Raw genomic sequence first — 18,949 nt, 5'->3', positions numbered from 1 at the left:
GTGCTGCACTTAGACGCATGCTTCAGTGACACGATACATGTGAACTCATCTAAGCACCTGTTTTAGTGCTTGCAGAATTAGGGCCTTCGATTGCAATTCTTATGGAGCAGAGGCTCTCTTTATTATGCATTTTCTCCACTAACTGCTTTGATCCTGACAGAAGCTACTGTAATAGTAATTACCTGTAGGATCTATGAGTGGATGGGCTGTTTGAAGAATAACCAAATTCCATGGTATAATGTGAACGTTCAGTAGCTGGTGATGGTGGTGGGTTCAAAATCTAAGGGGAAAAAAAATGAGAAAAAAGCCACAGTTAAAAAAAAAAAAGCCGTGAAGGAGACTCAAAACAACATCACTTTATAAATTTTCTTTTTAGTACTGTTTAATAGGAACCTTAAGCTAGGAACTGCATGCATAGCCCCTCCCAACAAACAGGATTTTTCTTCTGTTTATTCCCCAGTTCTTTAACAGACACTGGAAATGCCACTTGTTACCATTCGCACAGAAGCTATTACTAAGTTCTTCTCAGAAAACACCGACTGCTGTTGCTATTCTGACATACCCAGTGCCAAAAAGTAAAGTTGAAGCTAGCTGTTCAATACTAGATTGTCACTAGGGAGACCACCGCCCTAGGCAAACTGGCAGATGTCTGCTCCCGCTAGCTGCAGTCCCCAGGTATTATGCTGTTTATAATATTTGCAGCGTGCTGTCCAAGGCAAGCATTTCTTCCCTATACAGGCATGCTCTTACTGCACAAACAGTATTTCGATTAATTTAAAGATCTAACGTGATAGGTTGGTTCCTGGAACTGAAAACAGTTGAAGATTTCAGCCTGCACAGGCTGAGCACGTAACTGTTTATCACTCATTAGGGGCTTGGTGGACTTCACAGAAATATCTAAAACAACCACCACTGATGCTAGAAGTAAAGATACAGGGAGCCCTCTAGGGCTGGTACCAACTTTTATATAGCATCTAGTCCAGCACACTACCCATTTGTGACTAGAGGAATGCTACAGAGTCGTAAGACACTTGTTTACTTATTTGTCACTTGCAAGGCACATGACACAAAATGTCATTTTAATTCTTCGTAAGGTCTATACAGAATCAACCATAGTTTTACCTCCAGAGGCACATGGCAGAGTATAATGAAAGGAGATCACTCTGCCAGAGCTGCCCAACATTTAGAGGCATTTTTTTCATCTCCCCTGACATTCAGTTTAACATCTTTTTCTGGCACTGAGCTCTCTCACAACTTTTTAGAATTAACAGAAAATTCCTATACTGTTTTAGAAAAAGACAAATCTCCTCTCCCTCCCCTTTCAATATCACTCCATATTCAAACAAGTTGAGTAGGCTAGAAATTTCAAACAGAACATTCATCTGTCAATTATCCTCAGAAAGACACTGGCCGCTTCCCTGAAAGTTATTAAAGGTCTGTGAATAACAGAATGACTTACTGGAGGAAAGTAAGTGCCTTTGGTACTTGAAGAACTACTGGAAGAGGCTCCAGTGACATGGGCTCTGTCATAGGGTGGCCCGCTGCTCCCTCCCATGATGCTGAGGGAACTGATCACCGATTTACCCCGAGACATCCCTGAAGAACAAAGATGTATGTCAATATTCAATTCTTTGAAGCAAACAGAGAAAAGAAAGCTTAGAAAAATAATCTAGAGAATAACAGCAGTATAAGCACAACTCCTAAAACCAAAATTAATCATCTTGGTATTAAGAGCAAATCCAGCACTCCTTGATGGCCAATTGGAGTGAAGACTGTCAGGGAATAAACAATTTTTTGTTTCAGCTACTCAACTGCAGGACTTGGCACTGGGCTATACTAGAGCTGTGTGAAGAGAAACAGATTCCTTTCACTTGAACGGCTGGAAAAGACTTGAGAGAACAGGCATTCAGGCACTATTTCTATGCCTCAGAATAAAACATGAAACCGACACTGACCACCTCAACTGAGCAACTGAAATTTGTGCAAGAGAAGAGAGGGCTTGTGTTCTTTCATTTCCACACTGTTAAGTGAGCTTTTGCTACTGGACTGAAGCACACTGGCAGGGTGTCCAAGCGGGAACCGGTGAGGTATGCCACTGTGCTCGAAATAATGGTGAAAATTCTGCTCAAAGACTCTTTTTATGAAAGCAGGTTATTACAGAAAGCAAAGAAATTTGGTGTATTATTTTAACCCTCTAACAGCCTCACAGAACCTCTGTGTTCTGACTGGAACCTGCTGGATCCAAAGCCACAAGCTGCAGTATGTATTTAATCCATAGAAAAAACAGAACACAGACAAAACCAGAAACAAGGTACTTAAATGAAGTGCAACACTGTGGTTAAGTCTTAACTTTTTAAACAGCAGTAGCATCATGTGCTTGCATTGGTGTTGGAAACTTCATCATCAAACAAAATAAGCTGAGACCATCTTTACTGCTGGTCATTACAGACTTTACAAAAGTTTCACAAGTGTACAAATCCAGTCTACAAATCTAACAAGAATAATCACATCATGTTTAAAGTCCCCTGAATGTAACTCTTATCCTGTACTGTCATGACGCCTTGCTGATGTTATGATAGTCCAAAAAGAGGCAGGTCTAGTAGCAAAAGAAGAGAACTCCCACGGCTCTAAGTTTGAGCTTAGGGTCCTAAGTATCTAAGTGCAGGTAAAACAGCAGATCATTATTATAAAGAAAGATTGTGACAAGCCTTGACAGTCCTGGCTTCCAAGAGTTTCCAGGAACTACACATCTGGCACGGACATCTCCTGTGCAAACACGCACAGTATCCTCAGCTACAACTATGTGGTGCCAAAGAGCAGGACAAGGATCACACCATTTACTCACCAGGAAGAGACCCTGACAAAGAGCTTGGGTGAGGCACGTAACCAAGAGGTACAGAGGCCGGTCCGTGCACCACGTAATCATTGGTCATTGTTTCTCCATCTCCCTTCATGCGTGGGCACAGCACCCTTTGGCAGATGAAGTACATTGCTCCAACCACAAAAACTGTAAGGATCACGCCAATGATGGAGCCTATTGTGTTGTTGGGCTGTGGCGCAGGCTCCTCCGTTGTGTCTAAAAAGGAAAATCAGACCGTGTAAGTTAATTCAACAGCTTCATGTACCAACATCAGTTTTTCCTGACATCTTTCCACACAGGAAAAAAATAAAAGCCTCCTCTTCTGTAGGCAGACAACAGCTTTCAAATTAATATATGGGAGGAACAAACAGGCACTGGGACAGGTTTGTTTAAAGACTCTGAGTGTCAATAAAGGCTACGTGTGCACAAGATGGCCTCCACCCATGCAGACAGGCTTTTGAGTCACAAATGACAGGAAATGAACAGTACACGCATGTGCAGGGGGGTTGAAGGACCAGGTCCTGATTTTGCTTCAACACTGACAGGCAGGGCTACCCTTTGAACTTGATGAACAAGAGACCTGCAGCCATGACTCCAGATGGCACGGTGCTGGGGACTCCAGTTACGCTTTTTCTTGTCATTAAAGACGATGACAACTGCTTTTCATGTTGCACCTCATCACATAAGCACCTAGGTTATCGCTCAACATAACAGATCAGCACTCGCTCTTCTCCGCTGTGTTAACATTCACTTATGCTGAACGGTAGAGGTGCTGCACCAATGATGAATTTTGGGTTTGCCGCTATTTATTAAACTACCTAACCTACTCCACATCTGACCTACACTGTCAGTTACAGATATAGCTGAGCATCAGCTTTAGAGGTGCCATCCTTATGAGGAATCTGTATCCGAAATGATTATTCAACAGTCAAAATGAGTGGCTTTCCCTACAATACCAATTCTAAGCAATGACATTTCGGGGAATAACTGACAACCCCCTGCCTGTGCTTCATGAATTTGACAAGAAAAGCAGACTTTAAAGTATTTTCCTGTTCTAGTCAATGTTTTACATCTTATCCATTACTGAAAGTCTTTTCTTCAACACATTTTCTTCTCCCTGAACACCAACCCCACACTTTAACCAGCTTGTCACAGTCTAGAGAGATAAGTAAACAGACTTCTGATCATACTGAAGAGGGACAGTGACAACTGCAGCTGTACTCTGGGTGGGCTAATTTTCCATCCTCTGTTACAAAACCAGAAAATATATGAACTATAATAAAGATAACTGTACAAGTCTGTGATAATGCCACTAATAACTTGGTAGCATGGCAGAACATCTCCTATTACTCCTCCTTAAGATCAAGGGTCCAACTCTAGCTTTGCATTTTCAAGTTATGCATGTGTCAGCCGTGATATACGGATCTCTAACACAAGAAGAGATGTCCCTATTTGCAATTTCTTTTAAAGCACCAACGCTGAATACGAACTTTCAAGTTGGAATTTTAAAGTCAGTGGTTTTCTTGCAGAGCCCTGGAGATTTCAAGGTAGGGGATATCACATGTTACAAATCATAAATCAAGCTCAGAATTACATCTTTTCAAGATACAAAGGAAATTTTAGAAGGTTTACTCTATAAACAGAGTGCTCCTCTGATTCTAAAAGCACCTGCTATTAATTCTCAGGATGAGAAAACCATGAAGCAGAGCAGTTATATATAAAAGCCTCATGCTGCTAGAAAGATTTTTTTTTTAACACTGCACCAACTCAGCATACTAACAGATTATAGTAAAACAAACCTTTTATTTCTTTTAAAAGTTTAAAAAGGTAAGTAGAAAAATTACTAGCCTGCTCTGCCTCAGAGACGACTCGTTCAGAATACTGGTTATTTTTGTTATTCCTATTCCACCACATCGTGCGTTAACTGCACGACGGTAGTTATGAGCAGGAGCATTCATTTTGGGAACAATTAATTCAGTTTGGTTGGCAGAATAATATCTAACTCAGAGAAGATAAGAAATAAATTTCAGATGCTGCAATCAAGTCTCTAGTCTCAGGTTTTACACTTACAGCATCCTTGCTCATCTGAGCTGTCACTGCAGTCCAGGTTGTGATCACATTTCTTGCTTTTCCCAATGCACTGCCCACTGGCACAGCGGAACTGGTCGGTTAAACAAAGCACTGGAAAGAGAAACCCCACACACACACCAAGAATCAGTATCAAAGACTTCTACACTTTAAAATGATTAAGAAAACAAGACACCAAAGCATACAACAAGGAGTATCTTGGGAGAGCTTAGCCTGCTGCTAGCTTCATTTGTTGAAGTAGCCAGTGTCACACAAAGTCCCTCATGCCAACTGTGCAGAAAAAGCATTTCAGTGTTCTGTTGAGGATATTGCACAGTGGGTAGCTGGTCCTTACTGCCTGTTTACAATAAGGACACTACAAAATAAAGTTACCTTGACTAAAATAACTCAGAAGGCCACTGAGAGCACAGGCACTTGTTCCAGGCCACGGTTATTACAAATTACTATAAGAAGCCCCAACTCTAAGCACTTACTGTAATATAAGAGAGAAAAATTAAGTTATTAAAAATAAATCTGCCAAACCTTGATGAAAAAATTGTTTAAGAAAGATAAATGTGGTTTCTCAATGCCCTTGTGCTCTTCCTGTAAACCAGAAAACTCCTTGATCATGGGACAACATATTTCACTTGGCATTATGTTTTTAAACTGAAATGAAAGACAGAAGATAAAACTGGAGCTTTGCCAGTACACTGAAAAAATAAACTACCGCTTTGGGAAAAAAGGTGCTGCAGGCAAGGTGCTGGCTGCTGTTGTTTACACATATTTTTGCCTCCTGTTTCTCATAAATCCAGAAATTCTTTCTGACTTCAGTTGAATTAAGAAGTTAAACTAAAGGCTTTTCTGGTCTGTAATCAACTTGAATACTCTGAACAACAGGGCCACTTTGAAGGTGATGAACAGCCGCTGGTGTGATACCTCCAGTCGCTGGATGGCAAGTGGGAAGCTAACTTCAACAACGTATTTTCAGATGTCAGCATCTCATCTGGTTAACAATCACCTTTCATCACACAGGAATTTCTGCATCGGTCAGTATGTTTTTGTTTGAGCTGAAGCACATCTTTTGGAAAGAAGTTCTGCCAATTCAAAGACCCTTAGACGGTCTCTTCAAAGAAGGAAAATGTACTAAAAGAATATAGAGAAGAGGCATCCTTTCAAGCTTACAAGCTGTCCCTACAACTCCGTATTACTTGTGCAGCGGGGAAAGGAAGGGCGAGTTTACTCAGGTTTCGCTTTGTATAGTGGTGGGGTAGTTCAGATTCCACCAGCATAACCTGTCCTTTCCAAAATTAAAAGAACTTAATTCTCATTGTGTTGGCAATAGCACTTCCCTCTGTAATGATGGCTTAAATACTCTCTTTTGCTGTGCTCTACAGGAAGTTGAGGTCTCCAGAAATCTTGTCTGTCGCTTACTCCTACTTACTCAGAAAAGCTTAACTTCATTTTGTTCAGGTATTATAAAATAAACAATCCCAAGACCTTCACTTGGTACAAGGTACACAAAAAACTATGACACAGATTTGCTTCGCTTTGTAATTCACTCCCAGTCACCAGGTTCTTACAGCTTAAAAACATACCATATTTAACAGTACTTTTCACAAACAGAGCTTAAACCACCATGCAGGAGATCAGTGTTATTTCCATTTCACAGGTGGATAAACAAAAGTATGGAGTTGTGAAATAATTTCCCATTTTATAGACAGGTTTAAAAACTAGCAGAAGCTCAGATCCCTCCAAATCCTAGTCAGGAGTAACTCTGGTATTTATCAGTGTCCCCATGACAGCTCTATTTTCACCATACTTCGAAAGATCCTCCGTACCTTCGCAGTTCTTCTCATCTGAGTTGTCCTGGCAATTTGCTTCTCTGTTGCACCGGAGGGCACTGTCTATGCACTGTCCACTCTCACACTGGAACTGGGTGTCTGAGCACACCGGGCAGTTCTTTTCATCACTGTGATCTTCACATTCAGTAAAACCATCGCAGCGCCAGGCCACCGGGATGCAGTCAATCTCACCTGTGAAACAGGTGAACTGCTGAGGGGAGCATGTTGGTGGTTCTTTAAAAATCAAGCAAACAAAGAAAAATTAAAAATCCAGGTGAGCAAACAGTAGATCAGGACAGGTAAGGATAAGAAGATCTCAGCTGCTTTATCGAGCAGCTGCTAAATGTGCCATGTCATAAGGTAACTCCCACCTCCGCTGCCTCTGCAAGTCATTTGTGCAGATCTTGAGCCCCATGTGACTGAGGCAGCCTCACATCGATGGAGGCTCATTAGACAAAGAACAAGAGAAACAGAGAAACATGAACACTCAAAACAATTATTTTCTTCCCTTCCTACTTCAGCCTTACACCCTTCTCTTAGTAGGTCTTCAAAAGCCTTCATTTAAAGTCAACACATTTTTCTACTCTCTCTTTCCTGCAACACCACTGTGTGCAACCGATAGCTCACTTTCTTTTTAATGTTCAACAGTCACTGTATAGAAAATGTTAGAAGGACGTAATGTGCTGCAGATGGATGCACTGTGACTCAATGTCTAGTTATGTGCCCTCGACAGCTCTGCTCAGTCAAAATTCTCTTAAAACAACAAAAAACTGCTCCATATAGTCAAGTCCTGCTATCTCAACACAGCTGTTAGCTGTTATTTAACATTTACTACAGTAACTGTTAATCTCATGCAGTAAGTGTGGATTTTTTTCCCCCCTTTTTTTAATCCCCCTTTTCTCCCCCCTGCTTTTGGCCTGGTATTAAACTTGGTCTGAGAAAATATCTGGATTATGTTAGCTCTTGTTCCATTGTGAGACCACACGTCGCCTTGATGGCGAGAAGATTGCATAATAAATCCATTCAGTACGGTGGCACAAAGAGACCCAAGCACCAAAGTGCCTCTCCTCTCCCCCATTTCAACCCCACCCTTGGAGACATCAGGGCGTGGGCTACAGTGGCCGTATCGCCACAGAGGAGGCAACTTGCCCTTCTGGGACTGCAGTTCAGAAAGGCACGCACAGGGTGAGTTTGAGGAGGACAGCAGAGAAGAATAAAATGGCACAGGCATGGTGTAATAATGCCAGAACACAAGGCTCTACCACCATTTGAAAATGGAGAACATACAGAGTGATAGAAAAAAAGTAATAAAGATCATACAATTAAAAAATTCAAGTTGAAATCGTTCAGTGGTCTTAAGTGGAAAGGGTAAACAGAAAGCCTTATTCACAGAATCATCTAGGTTGGAAAAGACCTTGAAGATCCTCCAGTCCAACCATTAACCTCACACTGACCGTTCTCAACTCCACCAGATCCCTCAGTGCTGGGTCAACCCGACTCTTCAACCCCTCCAGGGATGGGGACTCCACCCCTGCCCTGGGCAGCCCATTCCAACACCCAACAACCCCTTCTGCAAAGAAATACTTCCTAAGAGCCAGTCTGACCCTGCCCTGGCGCAGCTTGAGGCCATTCCCTCTTGTCCTGGCGCTTGTTCCTTGGCTCAAGAGACTCATCCCCCCTCTCTGCACCCTCCTTTCAGGGAGTTGTAGAGGGCCATGAGGTCTCCCCTCAGCCTCCTCTTCTCCAGACTAAACCCCCCCAGTTCCCTCAGCCGCTCCCCATCACACCTGTGCTCCAGACCCTGCACCAGCTCCGTTGCCCTTCTCTGGACACGCTCGAGTCATTCAATGGCCTTTTTGTAGTGAGGGGCCCAAAACTGAACCCAGTAATCAAGGTGCAGACTAACTAGTGAATTTTCCCTCTTCTCTTACTACTCCCTCAGTACTTGTAGATTCATCTGGGAGGGAGGCAAAGAGGTAAGCGTGTAAAGGCGTGTAACAGCACCTGGTGCACTGTCACACTCTTTCTGCTCAGAAGCCACCCCTAAAGATGGAGACACCCTCCGCGCCCAACCCAGAAGCCAGGAGCTCAGTGACACAGAGCATAGGAAGGACTTACCTCCGCAGGACAGCTCATCCTGCAGCAGAACAAGGTGGACAGGGCAAGAGCAGCGTGTGGTGCCGTCACCCTTCACGATGCAAATGTGTGAGCAGCCACCATTATCTTGAGAACAAGGATGCTGTCCTGGAATTTTAAAAAATAAGAAAGACAGGTACTGACAAGAAATCCCCACCTCTTTTTCGACCTTTCAGTGATTTTTTTGGTGCACAGGAACTCCTTTCATTATTTCCTTCCCCCTGGGGAGAGCACTACTAAAAACAACTCTGAAAAAGTTGTATTTTGTTGTGTGCATTTTCTCCCCTTTACACACATCAATAATTATCATGCACATCGATCGCTGTCTGTGATCTGAAACAGTGTGAGAATCATGCCATGGAGCCTACTAAAACAGCAAACAGTACTCAAAGCATTTTGCTTCTTGTGCAAGGTGGAATTAGTTCTGCAGCAAAAATAGTAGCATTAGTAATACAAAAAGATTCCATACTTCATTTTCTCTATCAAAGACCATTAAAAAAGTAAACTTTTCTAATGTATGAATTCTGAAGCTTCCATACTGTCTCCGAAACTCAAATTAACATGCTCTAGATAAATATGTCTCTTCATTTTAATGTTTAATAAGGACAACATACTTCTCTCGGAACTCCTGACAGATTTACTGAGATTAATAGCAAATAAAACTAGTAGTAGTCTGCACTGAAGCTTTAATTAAACATCCCCAGACATTTTTCTACATATTTCTCCAAGGCATGCAGCACAGACTATTAACCAGGCCTATTTCCTCCACTGCTTTAACCATCCCTCTCCCATCGTTTCGAGCACGTGTATGGAGGGAAAGCTGTATCTTGGTAAAGAGAAAACTTTCAGAAGTGCAGCCATGTTCAACACAAATTGTTATTTAATATACAGTTCCTTTGTGCAAGGCAACACTGCTCTTCCGTCACCTACTTTCAATCTGAATTGCCACCGATAAAAATTGTTCATTTGCCTTCAAGGCAGGCAGCCCACTGAAACATTTACTGCTGGTAAAAGGCCCCGAGAGCTGCGCTTGTCTCAACGGAATAAACACCTAAGAGCAACTCACTAGCTTGTTGCAGCCATCATCGTCTACTAGGGATAACAGGATGTTTCCACTGTGCCTACAGCCACCCAAATGCCAGGTGCCTGTATGGGACTACCAATAAAGTTGTCATCAGCAACACAACGTGATGTTGGGTTTGTGATAGATTTCCAGTCCGCTGCCAACTGCCCGGAGGAAACAAATTTAATTGCACCCTGGCGAGGTACAGACACAAAACAATACCAACTTCTGGCCCCTTCCTTCGATCTGCACTGATGTCGATCAGCAACAAGGCAAAACAGGCTCATCTCTCTGTGGCCACTCCTTGCCTCGAGCCCCGCAGGCACCGTTTGCACTTGCAAACAGGGATTGCACTTACTGTATTCCTGAACGTTGAGCTCTTTCACAGCATGGATGTCGCTGAGTTGTGCAATACGAGCTTGGACCTTTGTACGTCCTTCTCGACCAGTCATATCAATCTTTTCAATCATCTGCTGTTGCCTGTCAATCCAATACAGCCAGTTTTCAAATACAGTTAGTCCCACGGGCTGCAAGATATTAGAGTCTTCCAAAATGATCCGGTTAGCACCTGCAGAAGGGAAAGAATGGTTCAGTATTTCAGCTGATTCTAGTTGAGCTATCACAAACATTTTCTACACTACTCACACCACTGTTTTCCAGAACTTTCCCACTACCAGCTAAAACCACAAGAAATCCTGGGTCCTCTGATGCAAGACTGATGCACTTTGCAGGCAGATGATCAGATTTTTTTCCTACTTTCATCAAAATGACAGGTTTTGTGCTTCAAATACATTTAGTGTATTTAAGAAGCATCTGGAGTTGGGGGCTCAGCTCTCATGAGCCTATCCAGTCTTTTATCGATACGATGGGAACTGGTAATTCTTTTCATTCTTCTATCCTTTTTTGGAGAGATTAACTGCTTTGTCTTGGCATACAACAGCAAATAAGAAGATGGATTATTAGCTTGAGTTAACTAACACGAGAAAAATCCAAGTGAAGACAAGGTAGTTAGTACTTTTTCACATGAATTATGAGATTAAGGTAAACACTTGCCTTCTGACTTCCTCATATTCTTTTGTTTCAACTATATTATCTTCACTAAGGTTTTCATGCTAAATTGGGACCGCTCCTTTCTTCCTAGTGAAGACTTACTTTCCTCAGTTCCTTTAGCAATCATCGGTAGCAGTCAAGAGGCTTTAGCCCTGCACCTCTGAAGACTATCTGTGGAACCTGGCATTAAATGTAGTCAAGAGCAACAGCCACACTTCATGGTTAACACTCCACATAAACAGCAGACAGTCCACAGCTGTTTTAAAGGTATCCTTAAAGACTGTCCAAAGACAGTGAAGACTTTGTAACCCATACACAGACGGAAAATATGTTATTCTAAAGCCAAGCTCGAGTGAGGTTTAATCCACGCTTCATTTATTTTACATAATGCGGTCATTAACACTCAAATATTCAGTGAGCTTTATCAGATTCTGAGAATAAAATTACTCACAAACATAAGGAATCTGCTTCCATTTTGAAATGCTGAAACAATATCACACAGTCTAAAATTAGGCCACAGCTTGAAAATTTACACATAAATCCTGGTATTTCAGATCACTGCTATGCTTTTAGTACAGCGGACAATAGCTTTGCCTATGTTCATCCACAAAACAATTTCCAAGAAGTTTTTCTATTTTGTCCTATAAAAATATACTGTAAAAACTGAATACCACAGAAAAAGTCTACCATGTCTCTACCATATCCACACAAAATAATGTTATGGGACAAAAGACACATATATTTTATGTTTTTATAATTTGAACAGATTCTATCCCTTTGTTTTCATTAGTAGCTAAAATGTTTTTTGGCTTGTAGAGAATTTAATTGACAGTATGTCAGTGATGATAACTTACAAACAAATTCAGCTATGAAAAATATATTTATCTCCTTTTCATTAAATGCATACAGCTCTCAGAAGTTAAGCAATGTTCTAAACATTTAGCACGTGGTAACATCTAAAGCAGAACATGGAAATTCAAATATTAACCCTCAGCTAGCCTGGGCTTTCACCCACCACTGTGGAACACCACCAGCGATGATCTGATTAACAGAAGATGTTGATGGATTCTGAAGGAGGCTATACCCAGACTGATGTAGAAATTACTAGACTAAGTGATGTAAGCCAAACTAAGTGCAACCGTCTATTAACCCCCGTGAACATGACTCACTGTATAGGGAAAAGGTAAGAAACAGCAACCTGCATCTTGAGGAGAAGACAAGCTAAGCTGGGAATAGGGGAAAATGCAAAGAGACAGGAAGGAATATAGTTAAAACTAAGACCTTGACCTACCCAAACAGAGTCTGTACATGCCCTGCTCTGCCATGCCCCATGTCAATCAGCATGGCATTTTGCAGTATGTTCCTTAAAGCTCTGAACCTTAAAAATTTCACTCCCTTAACGTCTTAATCTTTCTTTTTAATACTTGTGACCAAGAGTAACGATTTCTGACTAAACCGAGACACTGAAATCCCTCCTTCCATAAACCAACAATAAAATCTGAAGCTGGCTCATCAGGGTGCTAGTCCCCTTTAGTGGTAATGTCAGATGAAAGGGAGATGTGATTAAGAGAAGCTTTGTCTCCTGGCATCACCATTCTCTTTCCAGCAATACCTTTTACAAAAAGACTGAAAAACAAAGAAATAAATACAAAAAAAATCATGACACACCCACAGCTCATTCTGTTTCCCAAAAAAATGACTTAATTCCAGAATCATTAGACATTTCCAAATCACACTAATTATTCTGGAATAGAAGAACTAATTTCCAAATAGTTTCCATGGTAGGGAGCTAATTCCAGTCATCTTTTCATAAACAACCCCTTAATCATGTGAAGAATCTGGTTAGCTTCAACAGGATCTCCCATTTGGGCAGCATAACCAAGTCCTAACTGCATGCCTGAAGGACAGGGAGGAAGAGAGGGATTGCATCACATAAAAGGCATTCTAGCTCTCCTTCTCTTTATGGGTACTGGCATCTACAGAGTCGACAGAGCAAGAGGCTGTGCGTGTTTTTAAGAAGCTAACATGCAGAAAAATTACTCTGCCGGTCAAAAGAGCCTATTAATCAGCATTCCTAAGCTCAGGAATGCATCTCAGCAGTTAGCAATTTATCGTGGTGATTATAGCAATCGACTTGTGGTGCAAACGCTAAAAAGCAAGAGAGGTTTTGGAATGATTTTTTTCTTCAGGTTCTTCGAAAATACGGCAAGCTTTTACCATACAACATTGGCGATCCAAGAGCCACATCTTAAAAAAAAAAAAGGAGGAAGCAGAATCATTGAAACCAGACTGGATTAGAATTTAGACGCATCTCCTCCTCTAGTGTCCTGATTTCTGGCAGATAACAGAGAGCGAGAGAAACAAAGCACATATGATGTTCTGCTGCTGCCCATTACTACACTCACGCAGACCCTGGATCTGTGATAGCCTAGAACACACTGAGATACACCATACCACTTTTAAAAAAACCCCAATTCACTAACTCAACTCAGTTTATGTCCTGTGTCCTAAAACTACGTAAACAGTCAGGATATCGCAGTTCATCAGTGACCCTGCATCTTCCAGTGATACACCACGCTAATCACTGAAAATAATTACTGCCTTGCTGAGCCCCAATTCCAATCATGTAGAAAATCTGAAATGTTTTCCAAAACAAAAGCTATTCTAGCAGCTTAATAAAAGGCTGAACACCACACTGGTGTCAGTGGGATTACACGCTGCTACTTTGAATGAAGGTATCATGTCACCAGTGAAAGATATTACTACAAACTACCGTGCTCTCGGTAAGTTTTCAAACTTGCTCACAGATTACAAAGTGTGTCCTTGTTTCCTTACGTGTCCGTTTATGCTTCTGATAGTAGAATAACACTCAGCTGAAGTACAAGGACATGCACTATTCAAACTGGGGGTGGACTTACTGCAGAGAAAGGAGAAATTCTGCCAGGTGGCCTGCACTAGCAGCAGGTGCAAGGGGGGCATATACCCCATGGCCTAACAGAGATGGGTACGTACGTGCTTAGAACGTCCTGGCACTCCCAGCACCAACATCCAGCCCAACTTGTATCACAACAATTTACTACCGAAGCCACATGAAACAGCTGAGCTGATCCAGCAGCTTGCTGGATCTCCAGATGGAGATATCTCGGTCTTTCTCACCCAATCTGACTGCATGATTTTGCCTCTTCTCTTGCTCCAGTTCTGGTTGCTTGCTGGACTCTTGCTGAGCCAATTCAGCTTTCCAAAACACTGTTCTCTATTTCTCTTTTCCTGTATATTGTTGTTAGGTTATTGTTTTGCTTATGTGGTTACGTGAGCTGAATCAACTCATAGAGGAGGTCAGACAAGCAGCATAACCAACCTTAGGGAGCAGGCAGAGAGAATTCTGTAGCTGGAAGAGGGAGTTTTTTTTGCCTTTTGAGAACAGAGAGATGTTAGATCTGCTCTATCCTTCTCACATCATTTCACCCTAAATGACAGGTACATAAGTGACCTGCACACCTGCTGCTTTAACTCTGCAGGAAAGATTCTTCTAACGGGAAACTTTCCTCTGATTGACAGATTACTGCATTAAAACCAATGCCTTTAAAAACTCCCCTTTCCAAAACTGCTGCAATTTATTTGTGAACTGACTTTGGGAAACCACACGAAGGTCTTGCAGTGAGAAACTGAAGTAAATAGCATGTGTAGCAATTAATAATGCAAATCATAGATAGAGGCATGAGACTGTAAAGGCACGCTGCATGAATCACGCACATTCCCTGGCTGGGAATTTAGGGAGCGATTAGAATCACAGTACAGACTGTTTATAGTAGGAAGGAAAAGACGACACCTTTCTCTGCATTCCCCCACACCCACACCACACAAATGAATCACTGAATTAAAGTGCTACTCTACCTGAAAGGTCACTGCTTTCAATTCTCCGCAGGTCTGAATCAGCCCAGAACAACTTGCCTAGCTGGCTGTCAATAGCTAGTGCTATGGGCTTGCTCAAACCACTGAAAAAAAGGACCTCTCGTTCAGTTCCATCCAATGCTGCTCTCTCAATTTTAGGAGACCTTTCCTGAAGGTTGGTGAAATACATGTATCTGGAATAGGAATGATTAGAGGAAAAAAAAGTTTATTTGATCTTTCCACATTTTTGCGACACAACCAAGACATCTTAACAAATGTCAAAGATGTTTTTATTCTGACAAACAGAAAACCAACCAGCAGCAAGAAAAGAATTTGATTCTCAAGACCTTCAGCCTGAATTTCCCCACATCACTATCTCAGCTACGTACCCTTTCTCTGGATTCACCACAATGGCCCTGGGCCTATCTTGATCCCCTTTGAGCACCACTCCCATGGGTCTCCCATCCAGGCGTGTCACATTGATCACATTAGTAGCTTCACAGGTCCAGTAGATGTAGCGGCTGTAGATGTCAATGCTCAGGTCATAAGGCTGCATGTCTAGGTTCTGGTTGGGAACTGGACTTGTCACAACAGTGAGGCTCTACAAAGGAAAGAGACAACCCAGAGAAGAGCATTTAACCTGATCTAACATGAGCAATTTTATTTACTATGGATGTACCACACGAAACTACTTCCCAGGAAAAGGAGAAGGCCAAAACACTATCATAAAGTAGGAAACACACAAGTCCAGTTGCCCCACCAACACCTTTGATTAGATATAGAAACTTAGTCCCGATGGTTTTTCGTAATGGCAGTCACGTAAGCTGGTTGCAGCTCACAAGACTTAGCAAGTTTGACCAGTAAGTCCAAACTGTCTTTATGTTGAAGGTTCAGGTTCAACTTCCCCGTCTCCTCTGCTTTCTTGACAACACTAAGTTCTCTTTGTATAGACCCAAATCCAGAAAGTTTAGTGCTTTACAACAGAAACACTTGCATCATGACTAATTCCCAAAGCTTCAGCTGAACAGATAAAACAGAGGCAAAGTGAGGCCAGACAGAGCTTGAAATTCTTGCCTTGCTGTTCTCCACCATCACACTCGGGTGACGTAACATAGGGATAAATAATAAATGAAAGGCAACTCTGCCAACAGGCAGAAAGGGCATCAGCTGGTGTAAGACAGTGACTTTAAAGCATTTCCAGCTAACACCTTTCTGCTCTAAAGTTCTTGCCTTGTGCTGGTCCAGACCTCTGCAGTTCACACGCCTTTGTTTTTTTTTAGAAAGAAACTGCACAGTCTCCCTATAGCGAAAGGTGAACCTAACTGATAACTTTCATGAACTTTTCAGAAAACCTTAAGAGGGTTGGTAGCTCACAAAACACAACTTTACATAATCTCTTTGGAAAACTTCATGCTTCTGAGGTGAGCAGCCTCCACCCTCTCACCCCCAAATTAAACTTTACCAGAAAATTTGCCTAACTTTCTTATTTGGCTTGTCACCTCTATGAAAGGGTGTGCCTACAAGTCTTGCATTTGTTTATTCTGCTGAAGCTGGCAAAAACCTGGTGCCTTTGACTAGGTTTGGGTGTTAAATTATTTAGATATTCCAAAATTAAAACCATTGCTAAATTAAGAGAGAGTTAAGGCTGAAGGGCATTTCAGCAGGATCTAACTACCACCACACCCACCACCAGAAACCACACTCTCTTATAAATTAAGCTGAATATAGCACCTCTGTGTTGTTCCACTTAAGTCTCCCACTCCTCTCCCATTCAAACAATCAGGAAGGGAAAAAAAACTTTATTTTAAAACGTGAAAATGAACAAGCAGTCACTGCTTACAATTAACCTCGCTATACCTGTATCACCTTCTGCTTTTTACCTTACTCTACTTCTTCTGTATTCCCCAGTCAACTACATTTTCCTAAGCCTGCTACATCTCTTATGGGTCACTAATTTCAACCTCCTCGCTCAGTGCCTCTGTGGTTGACATCAGGTCTCTTCCTATCCCCACCAGAACCTGGGAGGCTTCAAAGCTGTGCACTCGCAAAGTCCCACCCTCTTCATTTCAGAGTCAGTGCCCCTGTGCTCTGCGAATTTGCAGCTCTTCCTTCTCTTCGACACACTCCGGTTCTCCCAAGAACCTTCCCTTCCACGTTTCACTTCTCTCAAACAAGGGTTTACAACAGTCCTCAGCCAAAAGACAACCCTGAGCAAATAATGCGCTGTCAGCAACAGTGTCTTTAAGTTGGTCTCAGTTTTCCATGGTTTATTTCTTGCTGCACCTCCCAGATTACTGGCTGAGGACTCCAGAAACTCCAGATGCCACTTGTTTTGCCAAGTGACAGCTAGTAATCTACAGGAAGTCTGTGTAACTAAATTATTCATGTACAATCATTCACTGTTGGGTGTAGGGCATGCCTTCCTCATCTTTCAGTAATTCCATCACCCACAGGGTACCTGGCTGCCGTCTTCCTGTGCCTTCCGGATGATGTTCTGCCGAGAATCAATCCAGTACAGCTGCTTATCCAGGGGGTCATAATCGATGGCTCGAACGTTCCTGAGACTGTGGATAGGGAGTATGATATCTGGACTCTGCTGCTCATCTATCACCATGCGATTAATTGCATTCTTCTGACTGAACAACAGAAAGGTTGTAGGAGCTTGGAGGGTTAAAAAAATAAAAGGAGGGTGAAAGGGTTACACATAGCAATAATGTTGGGTATTTGTACGTTCAATAACAACAACTACTATATATAACCAGAGGGTAGCTATTATTTCATTCCCCTTCTCCCTCTTCCTTTGCCAAAAAAAAATAAAAAAAAATAAAAACAAAACATAAAAATCCCAACCTCTGATCAGTTTGGAGAGCCTTTCGAATGACCTCTTTTTACTATAAGTGTCTGAATGTGGATGTGACAGGCAAAGATAATTTTGTAAGTCGCAGGACTAATTAATGTGAAGACTTCTGTGAAAATCACCTCAAAGAACAGTCAGCTATGCCTCTCACGGAACTGACAATTTTTCTTTCTAAAGGGGTCCCAGGGTCCCTTCTACTATTCTGCAGTTGAACTTTTGCTAGGTATTCTTCTACTTGCAGAGGAAGCTGAGCAAAAGCCAGCTCTGGTTCCTTATTCAGAGGTCCCAGGGAAGAGGGATTGCCATTAGAGTGGTTCGGTCCTGTTCCCACAAACTCTCTTTCTGCCTGCACTGGAATGAAACAACAACCAATTCACAAAAAAATCTCTTAGGTATGTGCAAGGCTGTGTTTTTGGAGAAAAATCTATTCACTCTTCTCAAATTTCTTTCTTATTTTTAGGTGCTCATCTGGAAATGCTAACCTGTAATCAGAAAAAAAAAATAATCTGATGCTCTGCTTCAGGTTTTCAAATGCCCAGCAAGAATTCCCTGGAAAAATGATTTTTTTTCTTACAAATAACATCAAAAATAAGTCTTCCCCACCCCATATAGCTGTAAGTTTACCACCTGTATCTTACAGTAAGTGCACAAGGCATTTAATACATCATTACAAAGAAATCCCTGTATTACATAACTGGGTCAGAAAACAGAGGAGGTAGTTAAAGCATTTTCCCTTTTCACAGGGTTCTTTTCAATAATGGTCTACCTGGAGCCACTGCTGTGCAAGACGGCACAAGAGCCAGCAGCCAGAAATGCAGTTTGCAGCCTCCCTGAAGTTTGTACAATCAATTCTCTATAGCACAAATCTGGAGAGATTAGCAGTAGGACACTGCACTCATTCAATCCAGCCTGTAAAACAGGTAAGGCAAGCACCTTGGAAAGGGGAGGTAGCAAAAGTCTTCCAGAGAACATCATCACCTTGCTTTGTTGTTTTAGGCATATGCTTTGAACATTTATTCTGGCTGTTGGGAAAAAAAAAAAAAAGGGGGGGGGGGGTGTAGTTTCCCTGGTAACTAACACTCATTCCTAACATCCTATAGCAATCAGGTCTAATTGCAAGGTATTTTTGTGTTCTGGAAAACCTGTATTTCCCCTCTGAGCGTTTCTCCAATAATTTAAGCTGC

At 41.9% G+C, this 18,949-nt stretch overlaps 1 protein-coding gene across 2 annotated transcripts in view; it reads right to left on the bottom strand.

The window, feature by feature from the left end:
* The window catches only part of LRP6 (LDL receptor related protein 6), a 132,223-nt gene that overhangs the window by 7,770 nt on the left and 105,504 nt on the right, over positions 1–18,949 (bottom strand). For both annotated transcript variants that reach the window (XM_074872084.1, XM_074872085.1), the window contains 10 exons: positions 17,367–17,569; positions 15,298–15,509; positions 14,912–15,102; positions 10,326–10,535; positions 8,887–9,012; positions 6,766–7,002; positions 4,931–5,041; positions 2,846–3,076; positions 1,460–1,596; positions 183–280 (listed from right to left, as the gene is read on the bottom strand). In XM_074872084.1, coding sequence (XP_074728185.1) covers positions 183–280; positions 1,460–1,596; positions 2,846–3,076; positions 4,931–5,041; positions 6,766–7,002; positions 8,887–9,012; positions 10,326–10,535; positions 14,912–15,102; positions 15,298–15,509; positions 17,367–17,569 — 1,756 coding nt within the window. The remainder of the gene's footprint in view (positions 1–182; positions 281–1,459; positions 1,597–2,845; positions 3,077–4,930; positions 5,042–6,765; positions 7,003–8,886; positions 9,013–10,325; positions 10,536–14,911; positions 15,103–15,297; positions 15,510–17,366; positions 17,570–18,949) is intronic.

Source organism: Strix uralensis, chromosome 5 (genome assembly GCF_047716275.1).
Source record: "Strix uralensis isolate ZFMK-TIS-50842 chromosome 5, bStrUra1, whole genome shotgun sequence".
In the NCBI taxonomy this organism is placed as follows: Eukaryota; Metazoa; Chordata; class Aves; order Strigiformes; family Strigidae; genus Strix; species Strix uralensis.
This window is presented reverse-complemented; position numbering and strand designations above follow the sequence as displayed.